Source organism: Dermacentor andersoni, chromosome 8, assembly GCF_023375885.2.
Source record: "Dermacentor andersoni chromosome 8, qqDerAnde1_hic_scaffold, whole genome shotgun sequence".
NCBI classification, from domain to species: Eukaryota; Metazoa; Arthropoda; class Arachnida; order Ixodida; family Ixodidae; genus Dermacentor; species Dermacentor andersoni.
In genome coordinates, this window is record NC_092821.1 from 97,358,494 (window position 1) to 97,378,653 (window position 20,160).

At 47.3% G+C, this 20,160-nt stretch overlaps 1 protein-coding gene across 1 annotated transcript; it reads right to left on the reverse strand.

Moving 5' to 3' along the window:
- Positions 1–5,638: 5,638 nt before the first annotated feature.
- Positions 5,639–19,476, reverse strand: LOC126528888 (uncharacterized). The gene is made up of 5 exons (XM_050176479.2): positions 19,400–19,476; positions 18,156–18,634; positions 14,954–15,168; positions 11,707–11,900; positions 5,639–5,980 (listed from the first exon to the last, which is right to left on the reverse strand). Exons 2-5 carry the CDS (start codon positions 18,429–18,431, stop codon positions 5,727–5,729), a joined length of 939 nt encoding a protein of 312 aa, XP_050032436.2. The 5' UTR covers positions 18,432–18,634; positions 19,400–19,476; the 3' UTR covers positions 5,639–5,726.
- Between the last annotated feature and the right edge of the window lie 684 nt (positions 19,477–20,160).

Consider the following 20,160-nt stretch of genomic DNA (forward strand, 5'->3'; position numbering starts at 1 on the left):
GTCGGGAAAGAGAGCAAGGAGAACAACATGGCCAGTCCAAATTTGAACGCTGAACTAATAGCAAATACAGTCACTAGAGTTGAGGAAGACCTTGGCAAATGGCCAAGTAAAGAGTGGGAACATGGTGAGCTTCTAAGTGCAATAACGACAGAAATACGGAAAGAGAAACAACATGTTCGTTGGAAAGGAAAAAAGAAACCGAAAAGCTGGCGGAACAAGGAGATACGAGAAGCGATCCCGAATTACAGAAAGCATCTGGAGAGTACAGGCAGGCAAAGAAGGCGCAGTTGCCGCAGGATGAAATAACCAGTAAATGGGAAATGTACCGAGAGAAAAAGTGTATGGTTCAAATACTGGTGCAAGCAAAATTAAAAAGTGAAAGTGAACATTTGTTGTCAGAAATACGTGAGAAAAAGAAGGCCGCACCTAGAATATGTTGGAACCACATAAAATTATTAGGCAGGAAGTCAACAACAATACAATAACATATCCTAGACGAAGATGAAAACAGACTGGAAGGAGAAGCGGCCATAAATTACATCCGAAAAGTAACAGGCGAATCTTTCGAAGGCAATGACGAGGTTGTACTTAAAAAAAAAAAGAGCATGAAAGAGACCTAAGTGGAAAAGGAGCTGGTGCTGCCAAATTTAAACTGGAAGAAAGCGGAAGAGAAAATTCCTAAGCGCACAGCCACAGGGCTAGACGAGGTTCCCGTTAGGCTGATAAATGAACTAGGACCAAAAAGTAAGGAAGCTCTGGTGAAAGCAGTGGAAAAAACTTTAAAAGATAGACGAATACCAGACAGTTGGCGACAAAGTAGAATGAATTTAATTTGTAAAGGTAAGGGGGAGGAAGACAGAATCCACTCATATAGACCGTTGACCATTACATCGGTAATATACAGGCTAGCAATGCAGGCAATCAAATTAAAACTTCAAGCATGGGCAGAGAATACTGGCATTTTGGGAGAGCTTCAGAATGGCTTCAGAATAGGTAGGCGTTTGGATGATAACTTGTTTGTTCTTACTCAGTGTATTGAAATATCAAAATCAGAAAGCAGACCGTTGTATGTGTCCTTTTTAGACATTACAGGAGCCTACGACAACGTAGACCGCAACATTTTGTGTGATATTCTGGAAGGGGAAGGCTAAGGTAACGATTGTATACAGCTTTTGAGAGAGATTTACCTAGAAAATACCGTTTGCGTTGAATGGGAAGGGATGAGGAGCGAGGAGAAAGTTCATATCAACAAGGGACTGAGGCAGGGGTGCCCCTTATGCCCGCTGCTGTTTACGATGTACTTGGTGAGGATGGAGAGGGCGCTAGAAGGAAGTAATATCGGGTTTAATCTCTCATACAAACAGGCGGGTACAGTAGTAGAGCAGCAACTCCCAGGATTATTTTATGCGGACGACATTGTGTTGCTAGCTAACAAGCAAAGTGATTTGCAACGTCTAGCTAATGTCTGTGGACAGGAAGGCAACAATTTAGGTATGAAATTTAGTGTTAGAAAATCAGGTGTTATGGTATCCAATGAAAACAGTGAACAGACAGTGGAGATACAGGGCCAAGAAATACCTCGGGTAACAGAATATAAATACCTTGGTATATGGATAAACGAAGGCAATAGATATATGGGAATACAGGATAAAACCATAACAGTAAAGGTGAAGAGAAATGCAGCCATAAAGAAGCACAGAGCGCTATGGGGATACAATAGTGACACATGTACTTATCTTTATCGGGCGACCACGTTTGGCCGCCTAACAAATGTTATCGCGCAGAGCAGGACGCGCCTGCATGTAAAAGAAGTTTCTGGAATGTTATCGATGGTTCAGGTCACTGTCTTTCACCGCAACTTGTGTAATCTGATTGCATGTATGCGCGACGCGAATAGTGTAGAACTTTTTGGAAGACACGCGGGTCCCAGCGATTGCTCTGGAACATTCGACTACAGATGTATAAAAGCCGACGCGCTTGACCTGCTCATCAGATTTTCGACGATCGCCGACTGTGTTCGCAGCTCTCGTTGTGCTTTAAGTGTAGCCTGTTTTGTGGGCACAGGTTCGCCCAATAAAAGCTAGTTTAGCCTTTCACAGTATTGCTACTGTGTTCTTTGACGTCACAACCACGTGACATCTGGTGGAGGTGCTTTGCGTTCATATACCGGACGCCCCCACAAAGCCGTGACCCAAGCCCCCACACGGAAGACACCAACGTCGCCAAATACCAGCGAGGTAGCCGCAGGCTGCAAGGTCTGCCCCCGGAGCACGGACTTTTGCCTGAGACGACTAGGAAGATGGCCACTGTCTTTTGTTTATTACTTTCGTTTGTTTGCAGCATCGGGTCGATGCTTTTTAAGATAGGGGTAATGACACATGTACTTATCTTTATCGGGCGACCACGTTTGGCCGCCTAACAAATGTTATCGCACAGAGCAGGACGCGCCTGCATGTAAAAGAAGGTTCTGGAATGTTATCGATGGTTCCGGTCACTGTCTTTCACCGCAACTTGTGTAATCTGATTGCATGTATGCGCGACGCGAATAGTGTAGAACTTTGTGGATGACACGCGGGTCCCAGCGATTGCTCTGGAACATTCGACTACAGATGTATAAAAGCCGACGCGCTTGACCCGCTCATCAGATTTTCGACGATCGCCGACTGTGTTCGCCGCTCTCGTTGTGCTTTAAGTGTAGCCTGTTTTGTGGGCACAGGTTCGCCCAATAAAAGCTAGTTTAGCCTTTCACAGTATTGCTACTGTGTTCTTTGACGTCACGACCACGTGACAATAGGTACGAGGTGCTCTGAGATATGTGGAAATGTGTAATGGTTCAAGGACTTACTTTTGGAAATGCAGTTGTTTGCTTTAAATCAGGGGTACAATCAGGACTCGACGGGAACCAAAGGTCAGTGAGTCGCCTCGCATTGGGCGCTCACGGGAAGACTACAAATGAAGCTGTGCAGGGTGATATGGACTGGGCTAGTTTTGAAGTGAATGAAGCTCGCAGTAAAATTGAGTATGAAGAACGGCTGAGGAATGTGGAAGAAAGTAAATGGGCTGGGAGAGTGTTCAGGTATCTGTACAGGCAAAACATTGATTCACAGTGGAGCAACACAGCAACAAGGAAGGTCAAGCGGAAAGTCAGAGAGGCTGAATTAATCTCATGGGTGGCGGCAATGGAAAAGAAACCTGCCATGAGTAACTACTTAAGAGGAAAAAACGAAATCAGGAAAGAAACAATTTATGATAACTCAAAGGGAAGCTCATTACTTTTCGAAGCGAGATCGGGATGCCTTATAACACGCACCTATGAAGGGAGATATAAGAAGGAAGAAGAAGCATGTGCTTTTGCGGTAAAGCTAGGGAAACGATGGAGCATGTTTTATTAGAATGTGAAGACGTCTACCCAGCGGTCGATTTAGGCGCCAATGGCCTCCTTGAAGCCCTTGGCTTCAGCGGGAGCAGTGGTAAAGCAAACATGTCCGTAATAGGCATTAGTAAGAGGCGATTGGAGGATTGGTGGAAGAAAAGAGGGAAACGGCAAAAGACGGAGACGTACAAAAGCACAGTTCGCAATAGGGGATCAGAAAATTCGGGCGTGGTAGTTAATAGCGTTTTTTTTTCATTGTTTAACCTAGGCAGGACATTAGGCAGTATAATAGCAAGAGCTTGGTGGCGCAACCCACCGTACCGTGCCAAAGGGGATCGTAACATCCATCCATTCATCGCGTGTCCTTTCTAGCAGAAAGCTTACCTTCGTGAATAGCATTTGGCGCCAGCGTTTCTCATAACATAAGCTGCAGTTGCCGGGAAGCGTGAGAAGTCAGTGAGGGATCTTTGAATACTATCGCGTTCCATTCTTAAAGGCGAAGCTTAAGCGCCCTCCAATTTTGTTTGCGTATAGAGAGACATACGACAAAACACACACACACACACACACACACACACACACACACACACACACACACACACACACACCCACACACACACACACACACACACACACACACACACACACACACACACACACGCACGCACGCACGCACGCACGCACGCCCACGCACACACAATACAAGATTACAATGACCTGGTATAAAGGTTATATGCCTAAGGCCAAAGCGGGTGAACCTGTATTGTAAAGTTTGTGGAATAAGGTCGGATGCCTCTCCAGCGAAATCGCCTGTACAACGAAGGATTAATTATGTCCCGGCCGACTTCCTATATTTAGCATAAACGCCTCGACAACAAACACTCCTACGACGCCTTTGCCTTTTCAACGAATGAATTTAGGTGTCCCCATAGCTGAAGGACTAGCTCGGAAAGCTGGCCCCAACCTGTCGCTCATCCCAGGGAGGGTGTCACTCGCATCGAGTTGCGACCAAGTCACGTGGGACCTGGTCGCTTTTTCTCCTTGCACTCTCTTCGCTATCGCCGTTTTTCATCCTCCGCTGAGCTTCGCGTTTGCTCTTCTATCCTCCGCTGTGCTCGTTCGCTCGGTCATGTCGAGGGGCAGTGACGCTCAACGCAGGAACCGGCGCATAAGAGTGGCGCTCTAAAAAATAAACCCGGCTTGTTTCTGCGCACCGCGCAAGAACTATATTTGTGTCTACTACATCATACATTATTTAACAAACTGTGCTTGGTCACAACTTTGTGGGCGACAGGCGGGCGTTTTATTTCAGCCAGGCCACCGCGATAAACTGCATAGTTCAATGCCCGGTAAATTTGAAGGGCTGTTTTATTGTGTGAAGCCGGACTTTTCCTGTCGGCTTCGTTGATCAGCAAAAAATGTGGAATCGACATACACTTAAGTCCCACTCTCTGTCTCCTATATACCCCCGCCCCCCGAAAGCTTATTAAGGAGTGTCCGATACCTATTCAAGTCTATATAGTTGTACTGATCTCGCAATTTTCGCACATAATCATCTAAACCTTTTGAAGTAACTCGTCCAAAAGCTCAAGAAATAAAAATGAACAATGCACTCGTTTCCTGCCTTTGAAAGAAGGCAAAGGGGTCTACAGAGATCGTGGCGTAAGTTCCCCGTGCATGTCCCTCTGGAATAAATGGATTCTATGGTTTCAAGTGCCAATAGCGGGATTTGATTATGACGCACGCTGAATCGGGGGACTTCGGGTTAATTTTGACCACCAGGGGATCTTTAACATGCCCTCAATGCTCGGAGACACGGGCGTTCTTGCATTTCGTTTCCAGATCTCGCAGTGCCAAAACAGAACGCTCACAGTAATAAGTACGACATAAGTGCTTCAATACTTTGTCCACTTCGTCCAGTGTGAGATGAGACAAAGTGCCATTGGCCTTTGTAGCGATTTATTTTTTGTTGTTACGACGGAGAATGAAATCGCGAATTTAAATTGAAGTGCGCGGTCCCGGCGCTGCCATGTTGTTACTCAATCGCGGAGACCGCAGGTAGCGCCGCAGCAGCCCACGGCTTAGGACGCGCATGCGCAGTGGGCCTAACTTGTCGTACTATAAGCTAAAGCACACTAGCATGTCAAACCAACTAGCCCATCATCTCGCGCAGTCTCAAAGTCAATACAAACAATTCATGTAATGCAGCTAAATTCACATACTGCAGGCGCATAAGGTATACGGAGAAGACATGTCTAATGAGCAAAGCCTTTAATGAGTAATGCTTTTATCTGTTCAAAGGTTGCCGAAGATGGTGAAATTACGGAAGCGGGCCGCGGGGGCGGTGCCGCCTCTAGCTGACCGCGTAGAGAGACACGTGCCTGGTGTCGCCGGGTAGTTGTTTCAGGCTTATCTCGAGCCAGAAGGGCACGCCCCAGTTGATGAGGAGGTCGAGGATGACGTCCAGGGCGTGCTTGGTGGCGCCCACGCCTGTCACCCGGCGGGGCCAGTGCAGTCCGCGGTCCCTGAGGAACGACAGAACCTCTTCGAGGCGCTCGTAGGTGTGGCCCTCCCGAGAGACGCAACCCTGGTACAGCGCCGACGCAGCTGCAGAGACGAGTTGAGGTGTCTTTTTTTCTACGAGAACATCGGTTACGACCTATGAGCTAGAGCAGGCGTCCCAAAACTTTCTTGCCCCACCTGTCTGCCCTGAGGTCTGCGGTACTCTTCCCCCCTTTCCATTACTCTGATGTGGATGTGGCGGTTTTAATTGATAAGTTCAAATTGAAATTAAAAAAAAAATATGCCGGAACAGGGATGGGGTCGGATTCATTTTGGCCACTCGTGGAACACTAAAATGCCATTTGTGGAACTGGGGGGGTGTCGCGGAAGCCCAATTTGGGAACCCCTGAGCTAGAGAATGGGCCGAGCGCGTCAGTACGTTCTCAAGTATCTTGAACGTTTTGCCAGGTGGCGTGGGGAATAGAAACGGAGCGTACACCGTCGAGCACTCTCACCAATTCTAATGCAATCGTCCCTTACAATCTAGAAGACGGGCTCGACATGTCCGTCCGTGAGTGAGGAGATTCCGCGGGCTGCGCAGAACAATGCGCAATAGGAAGGGCTTCGGCATGATGGTAGTGTGGCCATACAGATATCAGAGGAAAACAAGATAGGGGTCTTATAACGTAAAACTATTCCAATATGTTTTATTCCAATCTCCTGACGCCAAATTTGCGTAACCACCGACGCAAGGATCGGGCGGTCACCCGCAGGGTTTTGTGAACAGACCAATCAAACGCTCTCCTCGTTCACAGGGGGACACTTTTGTTTGCTTGAAAAACGAATAACATTGCCTACACTGAGCGGCTTGTCTTATCTAATTGACTGATAAGGGGCGAGGAACACGCTCAAGTGGAGAGGGATTCGATGAGGTCGAGCCACTGCACTGAAAGTCGATAACCAGATGAAGAGAGTGGTGCCGGCGTCTGCGATTGGTCCGCTTCCCCTTAGCTTGCGGTGACTGGTCGAAAATCGCGGCGGCATGCAACGGAAACTTAAGAATTACCTTAAAACTGATCCTCAGCAAAGAAGAGTTCGCAGAATGAGGTCGTAAACGTGCCGAAAGTGCTCGAAAACGTTACACGGCCACTCAAAAAGTTTTATTATACGCAAATAAACCCATGATCTCCTGCAGGTGCGAGTAGCCAGTGCCCGAGTGATCCGCGGCAGCCATCTTTTATTCCTTTCAGTATCGGGGCTGCATGCTGCTATTCAGAAGAAAATTCAGTTTTGTTCAGCATATTATTGCATGAAAACTCTTGACCAATAGTCGAGGGCTAATGGCCAAAAGGCGTCGATTCAGAAATAAATATCTTTCTTTTGTTAGGTCAAATCATGCATAACCAGTGTGTACAGGTCATAGCGGACGGGGGAGCAATTGCGGTTTTCGTGACGTCGCGTGACAGGCAGGATAAGTGGGGGTGGCCCAAAAAAGTTTTTGACCAATGGCGGAGGGCTGACTGCAGAATCGGAACAGAAAAAAAAGTTTGGAATAGTTTTACGCTATAGCGCCCTAGATTACGCAGATCCAATGCACATCTTGGAACCTGTGAGAAGCGACGCTTTCGTGAAGGGGTTGACCGAATGCTATATATTTGTCCATTGTCCTTCCCCCTGCGTCTTCGATGTAAAAGAAATTCGCGCGCGAGCATGTTCTCTCGTGCACCCGCGCCACGCAGTCTGGCACGTCCGGCGATCACCTCAAAGAGCTAGTCGGCTTTGCCACGATACAACCGGACGTGCGGTTGTGGCCTAATGGTTAGAGCACCGGGCTGCTGTGCTGGGGCACCGATCTTCAGTCCCACCATCGGGCACGTAATTTAGTTTTTACAGCGAAGCTGTTAAGGCTACTTTCCCTCCTGCTATCGTGTCTGCGTGTAGAAAAAAAATCCCGAAGATAGTGCAACACAGGCCCCATCCGCAGCGGAGCTGCAGTTCGCCATTAAGGGGCCCACATACACAGCTTCGCTGGTCACCCTTCTTCACAGTGTGGAAAGACACTGAGATTTTTTTCTTCTTTTTTTTAGGTATGAGCTTTCCAGCTAGACAGCAGCAGCATCCATCGGACACGGCCATGAATGTCCGGGATGCGCTGCAAAGGGAGGTACGTCTAAAAAAAAGCGCGCCGGTATCACTATTAGCATAGCATATATATGATGCTGCGGAAACGCGTCACATTAGCATAGCAGGTATTATTTCATAGCATAGTAGTATTAGCATAGCAGGTTTCTTTTCCACTGCCGCCAGCCATGACATTATCTCAGCCTCTCTGACTTTCCGCTTGAGGTTCTTTGTCTTTGTTGACATGTTGCTCACCATACAGGTCGCATATAGACTTGCTGGTGAGCCTCCTAGTTCTTTTCCTCGACCGTGAATCAATGTTCTTCCCGTACAAAAACCTGAACACACTTCCAGCCCATTTACTTTCTTCCATATTTTTCAGTCATTCTTCATAATCAATTTTATTGTGAGCTTCTCGCACTTCAAAGCTTGTCTAGCCCATATCTCCCTGCACAGCTTCATTTGTAGTCTTCCCGTGAGCGCCCAATGCGAGGCGTCCCAATGACATTTGGTTGCCATCGAGTCCAGATTTTACCCCTGATATAAAGCAAACAACCGCATTTCTAAAAGTAAGTCCCGAAATCATTACAGCTTTCCACATACCCCGGAGCACCTCATACCTATTGTATCCCCATAGCGTTCTGCGTGTCATTATGGCTGCATTTTTCTTCACCTTTACTATTATTGTTTTTCCTGTGTTTCCATAAATCTAGTGCCTTAGTTTCTTTATATACCAAGGCATTTATATTCTTTTAACCGGGGTATTTCCTGGCCCTGTATTGCCACTGTCTGTTCACTGTTTTTACAGAATATCATAACACCTGTTTTTATAACGCTTAATTTCAAACCTAAATTCTCGCCTTCTTCTCCACAGATATTAGCCAGACGTTGCAAATCACTTTGCTTGTTAGCTAGCAACCCAATGTCGTCCGCATAAGATAAACCTGGAAGCTGCTGTTCTACTACCGTACCCGCCTGTTTGCATGAGAGATTGAACCCAATATTACTTCCTTCTAGTGCCCTCTCCATCCTCACCATGTACATCGTAAACAGCAGTAGAGATATAGGGCACCCCTGCCTCAGTCCCTTGTTGATGTCAGCTTTCTCCTCGCTCTTCATCCCTTCCCATTCAACGCAGATGATATTTTCTAGGTAAATCTATCTCAAAAGCTGTATACAATCGTCGCCGAAACCTTGCCCTTTCAGAATATCTCACAAAATCTTGCGGCCTACGTTGTAATACGCACCTATAATGTCTAAAAACTTCACACATAACGGTCTGCTTTCTACTTTTGATATTTCAATACACTGAGTAAGAACAAATAAGTCATCATCTAAACGCATACCTATTCTGAAGCCATTCTGAAGTTCTCCCAAAATGCCATTATTTTCTACCCATGCTTGTAGCTTTAATTTCATTGCTTGCATTGCTAACTTGTTTGTTACCGATGCAATGGTCAACCGTCTATATGAGTGAAACTTTGTCGCCAATTCTCTGGTATTCGTCTATCTTTCAAAGTTTTTTTCTACTGCTTTGAACAGAGCTTCCTTGCGTTTTGGTCCTAGTACATTAATAAGCCTAACGGGAACCTCGTCTAGCCTTGTGGCTGTGCGCTTAGGGATTTTCGGCTTTCTTACAGTTGAAATTTGTCAGCATCAGCTCCTCAAAACATGCTTTGCGGCACTTTTTCTGAAATCGAATTATGTGACACTTCGTGGGGGACTTACGCATTCTCCGTTCTCTTCCCTGGCTCTTCTCTCCAGCTGCTCGATATTCGGTGGTTTCACACATGCGTCCGGGCGCACGATATTTGGACTTTGTCCCACGAATAATTGCAGCGTGCGTAAGTTCCCCCGCAGTATCACATAATTCGATTTCAGAAAAAAAAAAGTGACGCAAAGCACGTTTCCAGCGCCGCGGAGCGTCTAAAACGAAGGCGTAGAAAGCACCTGCCAGTACAAATGAAATACGTTCGCTACGATATAATCGCCCGGGCGCTTCTACGGCGACTGCAGAAGTGGCAACTTGCGTTCCCTCCCCCGTTCCGGTGCGCGCGTGTTGAAACGAGCGAACGGGCAGGCTGACATTTAACAAAGGACGCGTGTGCACCGTGTGCGCTGTCGAACTTAGGCGCGCGGCCGCCAGAAGGCGCGGCGATGCAGTTTAATCGCTGCTCCCATGGTCTCTAAAATTTTGCACTCGACCGTACATCTCTAAGTGCCGATAACACGAGCGGACAGTTGCAGGAACGGTCCGCGAACTTTGCTACACATATCCATTCCATTCCTTAATACGCCAGTCACTATTTTTGCAGCCAACTACTGCACACGTCTTCAATGCACCATGAATAGAGCAGAGTGCGTTACCGAAAACTCAGTTGCGTTTCCGACAGCTGATCGCACAGAAGCAAGGCGGAAGCGGTAATGGTTTCGTATTCGTGCGCTGTCGCTGAGGCGACAGGCGGGGGCAAACGCGGTATTGCCTGGAAGAATTGTTTACAATGAATGAGCACAACGCGCGTTTGTTGTTAACAAGGCTCGTTTGTTAGAACCGAAAAGTGATGCTGTTGATTTCCCTCGGTCGCAGCGTCTGTCACGTTTCATTACGATTGTGTAAATAACTTACGAATGATCCTTGTATGTATAGAGATCCGAACGAGAGAAAATTCGCAGGCGGTTGGAGGCCTGAAGTGGATAACAACAGTCGAACGAAACACTGTCGCCGGAGCCAACGCTCCTACACGAGATATATACTATAGCTGTAAAACAAGTTCCAGCAAAGACAATACACATGAAGCATCTACGCATACGGTGGACGTGGGAGCAACACTACCTGAAAAAAAAAAAAGAAAAAAAGAGAAGCAGAAGAAAAACGCACACACGCGCGACAACCAAAGCCGACAAGGGAAAGCACTACTTTCACGCAGGAACCTGCATACATTAACAAACAAATCAACAGACAAACAGACGTCGACGCCGACCTGACCAACAAGACAAAAGCCCACAAGAAACACTACCTGTAAAGGACCAAGGTAAGCCCCGGCCCTTGTCGAAATGTTTGCTCCAGCATAGTTCATTGTTCGGTAACCTAATATTTTGTATCTTGGATGAGCTGACATTGCATGGACAGCGATAGCGCAGAAAAGAGGAAGAACACGAAGTAGTACACTGTCCAGGTAATCAGGGAACAAGCGTGCGGCTGTATGGTGCGAACGCAGCCCGAAGAATGCGTCGTTATATAACGACATCCCAATCAGCTCACGCGCGTTATCATCGATGCTAAAAGGATAAAAATATGCGTGCGAAAATTGTCACTAGACTTTCGATTAATCTGTCAGAAAAAAAAAATGAAAAAATGCGTTCTATCTTGGCTGCACGGGTAACTATTGGCTAGCAGATATAGCGAGGACTAACGTTGGCGAGGACTGGCGGTGTGTGTTTCTTTTTCGAACATGCATTGTTCTTAACAATTCGTACGTATATACGTTGAATAGCAGTAAATATGGTCATTTGGAAGCATACTCGTGCCTGTGTCGTCTTGTACTACCTAGTCTTTCTTTTTCTTTTTTTTCCCTTTTTTGCGCTAGAGAAACTTCGTTTCTCGTTCGACCACTGTTATTCACGTTTCTCCAATATAAACAGAATAAACCTTCACCTTCTTATAAGCATACAGACAAAAGCCGAGCTACACAGCTGCGCGCATCACTCACGCGATGGTCTTCGCTGCTTTTCGAGGAAGGTGGCGCCGAGCTGGTACCAGCGCACCAGCAAGTCGGTGAGCGCGTCCGTCATGATCTCGCTATGCCAGCGCACATTGTCGCACACGTAGGCCGTCGGGTCCCTGCACGGGTCTACGGTCTTGTTCATGCTGTTGGACAGGCGCTCCAAGTGCTCCTGGCAGCCTCTGCGCGGCGAGCATGGGAGAGCACCGGGCGTGTGACGAGGTCATCGCTTCGACTCGCGAGAACTTGTTGCCCCTGCTGACTCATGACTTTCGGGCAACAAGAACGCGTTAAGAAGACGCACGGTATTCTGTCAGTCATCGGGCCACACGCAAAACAAAACAAAAACAAACAAACAATTACGAGTGAAACAGGACCATCAAGACAACGACAGTTAAAGCCGTCGCAGGGTCGTCTGCCCCGAAACAGTTCGAAACCACATCGAACGTTTTACGCTCCACATGCTCTGTCACGGAACTGCGAAGCAAGGGTGTCGCCGAATAATTGGGCGCGCAATTCTTTTACGCATGCGATAAAAAGCAACAGGAGACCAATGAGACGCAGATGCAAAAAAAAAAAAAAGAAAAGACGATATGACGTGCTGCAGCCACACGCATTTTCGGCTCCCGCAATAACTTCCGGCGTTTGCAGTGTACAAAAAGAATCGCCTTCGATATTGGCTTTGGTTAATCCGAGAGAGCCGTTTCTGGCAGTGCGATTTCATTGCACCACCACTCAAGTGTTGCCACATTGCCGTAGGGTTCAAATGCGACATAAAACTTATACTACGAATTTTCTACAGCACCGAATGCGGTCCATTTTTTGCCGGTTTGTTGTGGGACGTGTGTGGTCTCACGTGCTACGCATAATTGCAAGCTTAAGAATGCTGGCGTCAATGTCCGTTTACCGAAGATTACAGGACGCAGGTTTAGGAAAGGAGCTGAAGAAAAAAAAAATTCGCAGTGACCTGGCCCGGCTATGCCAGGATATATGTAGTGAAAGCTAAGGCATAGCATGGTTAGCCTTGGTTAATCTTGATTGCAAGTCCAGGTTAGTCTGGTTGTCTAGCTATGTTGCGGTGTTTAGCCAGTCGTTCGGCGCGCTGTCTGTCTGTTTCCTGGGCGATTCGTTTCCTCTTCATCTCGTTTCGATGTCGATTCCAGGCCTCCTCCTGCTTATCAGAATTGTCGCCGTCCATACTGCCGCCTGAACTGTGGTTGCGGCGCACGCGAGCACTCCTTTTCAATCCTCCGACATGTTATCAGGCATGCGACGCAGCTGGCGAAGCGAGCGGAGGCGAACGCAACGACGAGGAACGTGATGGGACGTCATGTGCCTCCTCGGAGCACGGTCACGGCGTAATCGCAAGATCGCGGCCAGTAAAACTTTCGCTTTAAAAACATCCGAGGATGCCTAAGCACTTCTTATGAGTTGTGAATGCGAAAACATTAATGTCCAATTGAACGGCGCTGAGCGGCCCTTCAAGTTACGAACTCCTCGCGGGCAAGCGAGCGCGGTGAGACACGGCGCGTTTTGGTCTGGCGTCACCGAGGTGCAGTTAGAACGCAGGCGAAAGCTTCCGCGGACAAGGAACGCGCGGATAACGCAGGCTTCCCAGAGCGAGAACGAGGGTGACGTGCTGTCGCGACGATGTTCTCTCCCCTTTCGCAACACCTGGCGCGCTAGCAGCACAACAGATGTTCCCTTTCGCCCACTTTGCTCCGTCGAAGCGCGTGGCGTCGCAACCAATAGGAATTTAGGAGCCGTTTCGCTGCTCCAGACGACAGACGCCGGCTTTTTCGTTCAATGGGCTATTTGACGCTTTCGCATAAAAATAAATAACATCTACCACATAAAACCAACAGCTGCCTACGGTCTTGCTGACCAAACACATGAAAACATAGTCATGTTTCATGCAGGTTTATCCTTAGGATACTCGCACCCATGACCTCCATTCACTGCCACCACCATCACCACCATGTCTGTGCACTTATCTACTATGCTGGTGTTCAAGATATGACCGCCATGACGCCGCTTTCGAACCTACACTATGCAAACGCGCGACCTTCGATATTTGTCTGGCAGTATACTCTTAGGGAACCGATCACTGGTTGCATGAAATTTTCTGCAATGATTGCTATAGGTAACTCTCGCACTTCGGTTTTCCAGTTAACATGCGAGTGATTCTTTATTCACGAATTTGTCTAATATTCGTGCTTGCTTGTAGCTTCAAACGTTCTTGCCGGCTTATTTATTACGCCGTATATATCTAAACTTCCAGGCACTTAGTTTCTTTAAGCACAGCAAGACAATTACACAATGCACTCATACATACTCATTGTGAAGTGTTGCATTTATAATACAATATTTTGTTGAAAATCACCGATTTTCGAAGTGACGATACCGTTCGAAGCCACAAGGACGATGTTTAGTAGACAAATCCATGTAGCCTTCGCCGTTCACAGGTCGGCTGGACCACCATTCTTGATAGACGCTAGCGCCGGAGTACCCACTAGAAATTTTTGTGAGGCAATGCTATATGTCGCTAGGAAGGTAGAAATAGAGTACACCGTTATAAGACTAGACAGTTTACGCAAGAAACACGTAATTATTTCCACAAAAAGAACGCACTAGGAACAAAACTTAAATGGCTAGATGCTTGCGCACGTTAATAAAAAATAATAATAAAAAAAGTCATTTCTAATTCATATGATGCCAACTTTATATATTCTGCAAAATTAGGGCAATCAATGTACTAGCTATTCATAATTCCATGGGGTGTAGATACAGGGATGGGGAGGGGGGCACACCGTGAACCTACCTTCCTCCCCGTGAAATTCGCGTATTAGGGTACCTGGCACACAATGACGAATGACAACACCCACCCACCCTCTCGCACTTTCCCAGGTCCAGCGCGTGCTGCCCTCCCCCCTCCCAAAAAGAAAAAAAACAAAGAGAACTAGCTACATTGTTAATCATTTCAACTACACAAACTGACTATCGAAAATAGCGTGTTTCAAATAAATAAGCTGCTTCTTTCTATATCTTGCATCAGGTTGCACTTTGCCTTGCAGAAAATGCGTTGGTTACGCCTCAAAGCTGCAGCTGCAAGGATAGATTTCAACATAGTAACTTCTGTAGGACACTGAACGGTTTTAAGAAACCGAAAGTGAGAACATCCCGCCATCAGTGACTCGCGCCTCCCCGCCCATGGGAACGTGAACCACGGTGTCACCTGGACGTGCAGCCTTTGTACTGGAAGGCCTTGTGATGGGCCTTGCGCGTCGCTGACGAGCCGAGGATCAAGGCGGTGAGCACGACGGCGCCGACCAGCGCCGCGAAAAAGTAACAGAGTGGAGTCACGGCGCGGGCGCACGACAGCCCCGCCACCGTCGCACGCCGCCATGACGACTCGGAGGGGCGACGCTGGTCTTCTCGGCCACTCAAGGCCTGCGGACGACGGGAGAAAAAAAGCCAGGTCATTTAGGGAAAACAAATAACGAAAAAATATCGGACGGAACGCGTAAGAAAGAAAGGTAGCATGACACGCGCACACTGTAAAATAATTTACGTCTTTTAAAAGTGAATGTATAACTTTAAAAGTGAATCAATGTATAACTCACATTTACACCCTTCGTGCGTAAGGGTGTTAGTTATATATTTATTTGCACCCTCGATAACATTTAAGGGCGTAAATAAAGGAAGCTTCATAAGGAGGTAAGATTCGGGATACCAGCGTTAGAACGAAGAAAAAAAAAAGGGACAGGCGTAGCGTTTAGACACAGGAAGACAGGCGGTGTGGTTTAGAAAGCAAACTGGGGTGGCCGATATTCTGCGTTGAAATTTAGAGGAAGAAATCACATTGGTTATACCGTGTAATATAACCGATTGTCTGTTAGACATGTAGAATCGTTAGTAAGAGAAGGGAAGCGCAGTCGAGGACGGCAATGAATTAGGTGGTGTGGTGCAGTAAGAAAACTTGCAGTCATAAGATGGAATCAGCTGCCGCGAGGCAACGGTTATTGGATATCGACGGGAGAAGCCGTTCTCCTGCAGTGGAACAGGAAATTAATTCACATCGAAATGAACGTACGCTAGAGAAGCGCGCCTGATTGATCTAAAAAAAATCCCCAAATTCAGTCACACTAAAAAAAAAAAGTCGCAGTTTCGCCCGAAGGGTGGGGCATCGATTGCAATAGCAAATAACAGGCAGCTCTACGGCAGCAGCAGCGAGTGAATAGACCTTCGTGCCGTGTATCGCTTCAGCGCGAGAGCGGCGAGAACACAGAGCGCAAAAAGGTATGAGCCGTCTGCAGATCCCTTTCAAGAGACGGCGCACGCGACCGCGCGCAGCCGTGCAAAGTACGCATTTGTTGGCGGAGTCGAAGCCGCCTCTCCCCCTCCTGCGCTGGCTCGCCGCTTTCCTCCAAATATGGAGCGCGAGATTGAGCCCGATTGAGCCACGATTAATAGTTCCCTCTGCGCCCAGTAGCGAAATGCGCAGTTGCTGCCGTTGCATAACGGCGCCCTCCCCCCCCCCCCCCTCCTATCCCCCCACGGCCTTTCGCGCGACGGAAGACGGCGCGTTGGCTCTCCGCTTTCTTTCTTCGCGCGCGCCAGATTGAGCCGCGATCGCCGGCTTCCCTCGCGTGCTTTCACTCGCCCATACATACGACACGCGGCGACGGTGTTATCGCCCTTGGACTTTATACGGAACATAACGCCGACGGCGACGACAAAAATGCGACTGGGGTACCCATATAATTGCCATCGCAATAAAAGAAGCTATAGATAAGTTGTAAGAGATTACACACGTTAGCCTTGCTATTTCTTTTTCCTGCAACACTACAGATTGTTTACATACACGTAAGCGTCCGCAAAACTCTAGATGTAAAATCCGAGGTTGAATGAATCATAGGCACGATAACCCGTAGTTCACCTTCCGGAAAAGGGTACCTCGTGGCAGGAATATGAAACAGGTCCTGCGGGAAGCAATGACTCATTTGCTGCTCACTCAGAAGCAAAGCCCCGGGAGACTCTGAGCGTCTTCATGGCTTCGTAGAACGATGAACGGAGCTAATTGTTGGTCTTCACTGTTACAAACGCAGCTGATTCCTCAGCGTTGATTGGCTTGAGATAGTTGGTTGGTTTGCTGATGTGGTAGTTTATATAGTCATTTAGAAGGAAAACATGCAGCGCACATTAAGAGATCTAGAAATCACTGTTTAATAAGAGGGTACTAATTACAAAAGTAAGTTGAGTTGTATTGGCAAGTTATGCTTCTTCAATGCAAAAAACGCCATTCATACCATGTTGGGAGGGCTGGTAAGCCAGAAGAGGCGTTAGAACAAAAGGCGGATGGCGAAGCCACTTTGAAGTTACCGCACCAACCCGCCCTGAGATAAGTGATTTCGATTACGTCTGCCCGCGGCTAGGAAATTTTTTTTCGTGAGGATGGAATAAATCGTAATATTTAACAAGCGAATGACTGAAATTAGCAAGTTATTTATATTTTCCTTTACTGGTTGAACATCTTCAAGGGGCAGCGTAGAAGCTTGTTAAGTGTGTAAAATTAGGAGTGGCCACAAGAATGAATAATCCAGAGCCTGCCGACAAGAAGAAAAAAAGCAGTTGTAATTCCATATGCACATAAACTATCACAGAACCTCAGGAATGTAGCCAGTGTACTTGATGTAAAGGTTCTTTTTTTCTGCCCCTATCAAGATGATCAAGATTTGCGGTAAGATTCATAGGAAGTAGGCACAGGCTGCCTCCACGCTTGCTGGGAAAGGCTGCCCTGTTAAGCACACGTCTCTGCCTGTGCAATGTAGAATGGGAGTTGTTTACGAGCTTCAGTTTTTCTATGGTAACGTCTATATCGGCCAAACAGGTCGATGCCTGAAGATTAGATTGTCAGAGCATAGACGCTCGCCAGCGGGTAATGCCTACTCACATGTCGCGCGGCATTGCTCCGAGCACGGGTGTACTCCATTCTATGAAGACACCACAATTATTTGCGCACATAGCAATTAGACTGCGAGGGAGATTATTGAAGCCTACCATATCAAGAAAAAAATGATCGCGCTTGTGTAAGCATGCCTTCATTAAATTTGCATGACAGTGAATTTGCATTTTTAAACCACTTCATAGTATAGCATAAGATCACAGGGTGGTTGCCGTTTGCCTGTGCACTGATCATGACGCCATCGATGGGAGGGCACGTGGGTATAGGTTGTAGTACTAAAGTTGCGCATGCCTTCTAAGAAAGCTACTCGTGAGTTCAGCGCAGCCCTCTGTGCTTCCCGCCTTCGGTCTTGGTCGTCTTGCGCTGCCCCTTCAAGATGTTCGACCTCCTCCACCTGAATATCTTGATATCCATGCTTGTTATACAAGAAGGAATGAATAAAGGTTCTCCCGCGAACACGGAGGGTGCTCACCAGGTTTTTCATGCGAGCCAGCGACGCGCTGCCAATGGAATGGCTACGCTTGCGTGCAGGGCCCGGGCGGGAGTCCACGGGGCTGTCGTGGGCGGTGGTGCGCTGGGTATGCGGACTCGCGTGAGCTGGTTCCGGTTCCCGGTGCTTCTTCGGTGACGAGGCTTTCCGGGCAGGTGAACTGGTGCGACGACTGTGGCTCGATTTTCGTTGGGCCATCGCACCTTTCGCGGTCTTCGTCGGAGCTCCGGGGGAACGCTGCTTCGTGGCGAGGCTCATCCTTCTTCGTCTTCTTCTTCCTCCTCTTCTTCTTACGCTGGACGCTTTCACCCACCTCGACAAATGTCGAGCGCGTCCTTCCTCCTCGGGACAGCGCTGCGTCGACGTCTGGCGTTGCGGATTCGCAAGAACTGTTGGCGGCGTTTCGGCGCGGCTTGCGAAAGTTGCAGTGCATAGACATTGCGTGCCACGAAGGTTGCGACCTGCGTGGTTCATAAGCACGAACACTGCGTAAGATTACACTTTGCGTCGAATTCCGACAAAGACAATTTTAGGCATCGTTATTTAGTTCCATAGCATTTATTTGCCCACTTCGAGAAATCTTCCATTCACATAGATTTCAACATGTGTGCCGGATCTGCATAATTTTACAGCAGAGCTGTACGTGGCTAAGGTACCATAGAATTTTCGCGTCCACACACAAAAAGAAATATCATCATCAATGGCTCATACCCCTGTAAGCAAGGAAAAAGGTGCAATGGCTCGTAGCCCAGTAAGCCAGATGCTACAAGCACTCAGCACAGTGAAGCGGACAGTGCTTAGATTCTTCCTAATCACGCATACAACATACAGAACAGCAAGTTGAAAACTATCAGCATCAGTGGCTCATACCCTCGTAATTAAGCAAGCAAAAAAAGATACAACGGCTCATTGCCCCGTAAGGTTCATGGGTACTCATTTTGCGTGGGTTAGTTGCGATGACACCACACCTTCGGTCGTTGTCGGTGATTTTAATGTGGATGTGTCGGGGCTGGAAAAAGAGTGGTTTACGCGTTTCGTGTTGCACACATATCGCTTGCGATGTCACACCAATCCGGCCCACCCGACCACCCAGTGGTGTACGTGTATCGATTTGACATTATCAAAGAGTGTGTTTGCATTTGCGACAATGCCGATCAGAGTATATCATAGCGACCACAAAGCCAATGTGGCCGATGCAATAAAGTATTTACTAGAAGATTTCTTACCAGGATGTTTACAGTTCCACTCGTCATTCACCTTCGCAGGGCGGAATGGCCTTGAATTTTTTGTTGTTGCTCGAAGGCTGCCCTGAGACGTAATACACAAAGGGCGTGGATCTCATGTATACCAAAAAAATGCGTTTAATTGGAATTAGTGGCAGATTCGTTCTTTGGATATTTTCACGTATAACACGTTGTACTAAATTATGTCAATTCCACAAAGCCCCCCCCCCCCCTTCTTGAACTCGGGGGAAAAATGACTTCCATGTCCCCGATTCTCCCAGCATTCTTTAGTGGTACTCGGACAAATTGATAATAGTAGAAGCTTCCGTTTCTTCATCGGAATAATACGACATGATATATAGCGCCGATATTGTCTGTAATTATTATTAGCACTATATTTTGAACATATCATGGCCCCCAGAACGTTTACCCCTCTTTAACTGCCGTTCAAGCCTATTGATGGTCTCGCCAATATTACTTGAACAAGCACACAGAGCGTAGTTCAATTTAAATATGGAGCTTCCAAGGAGCAAGTGCGAAAAACACCTCTTGTGTAGTGATATTAAACGGAGGGGCTGCTAACACAGTTCTATGATAGCTGTGAGAAATGAAAATCAATAACAAGGAAGGCACAAAAAACTGACACGCCGGGCTTACGAATATTTCGGCATCGTATGGTGGTAATATATAAGCAAAGAAAGAAACAAGGAAACAAACAAACAAACAAACAAACAAACAAACAAAGCGAGAAAAAAACGCGTGTG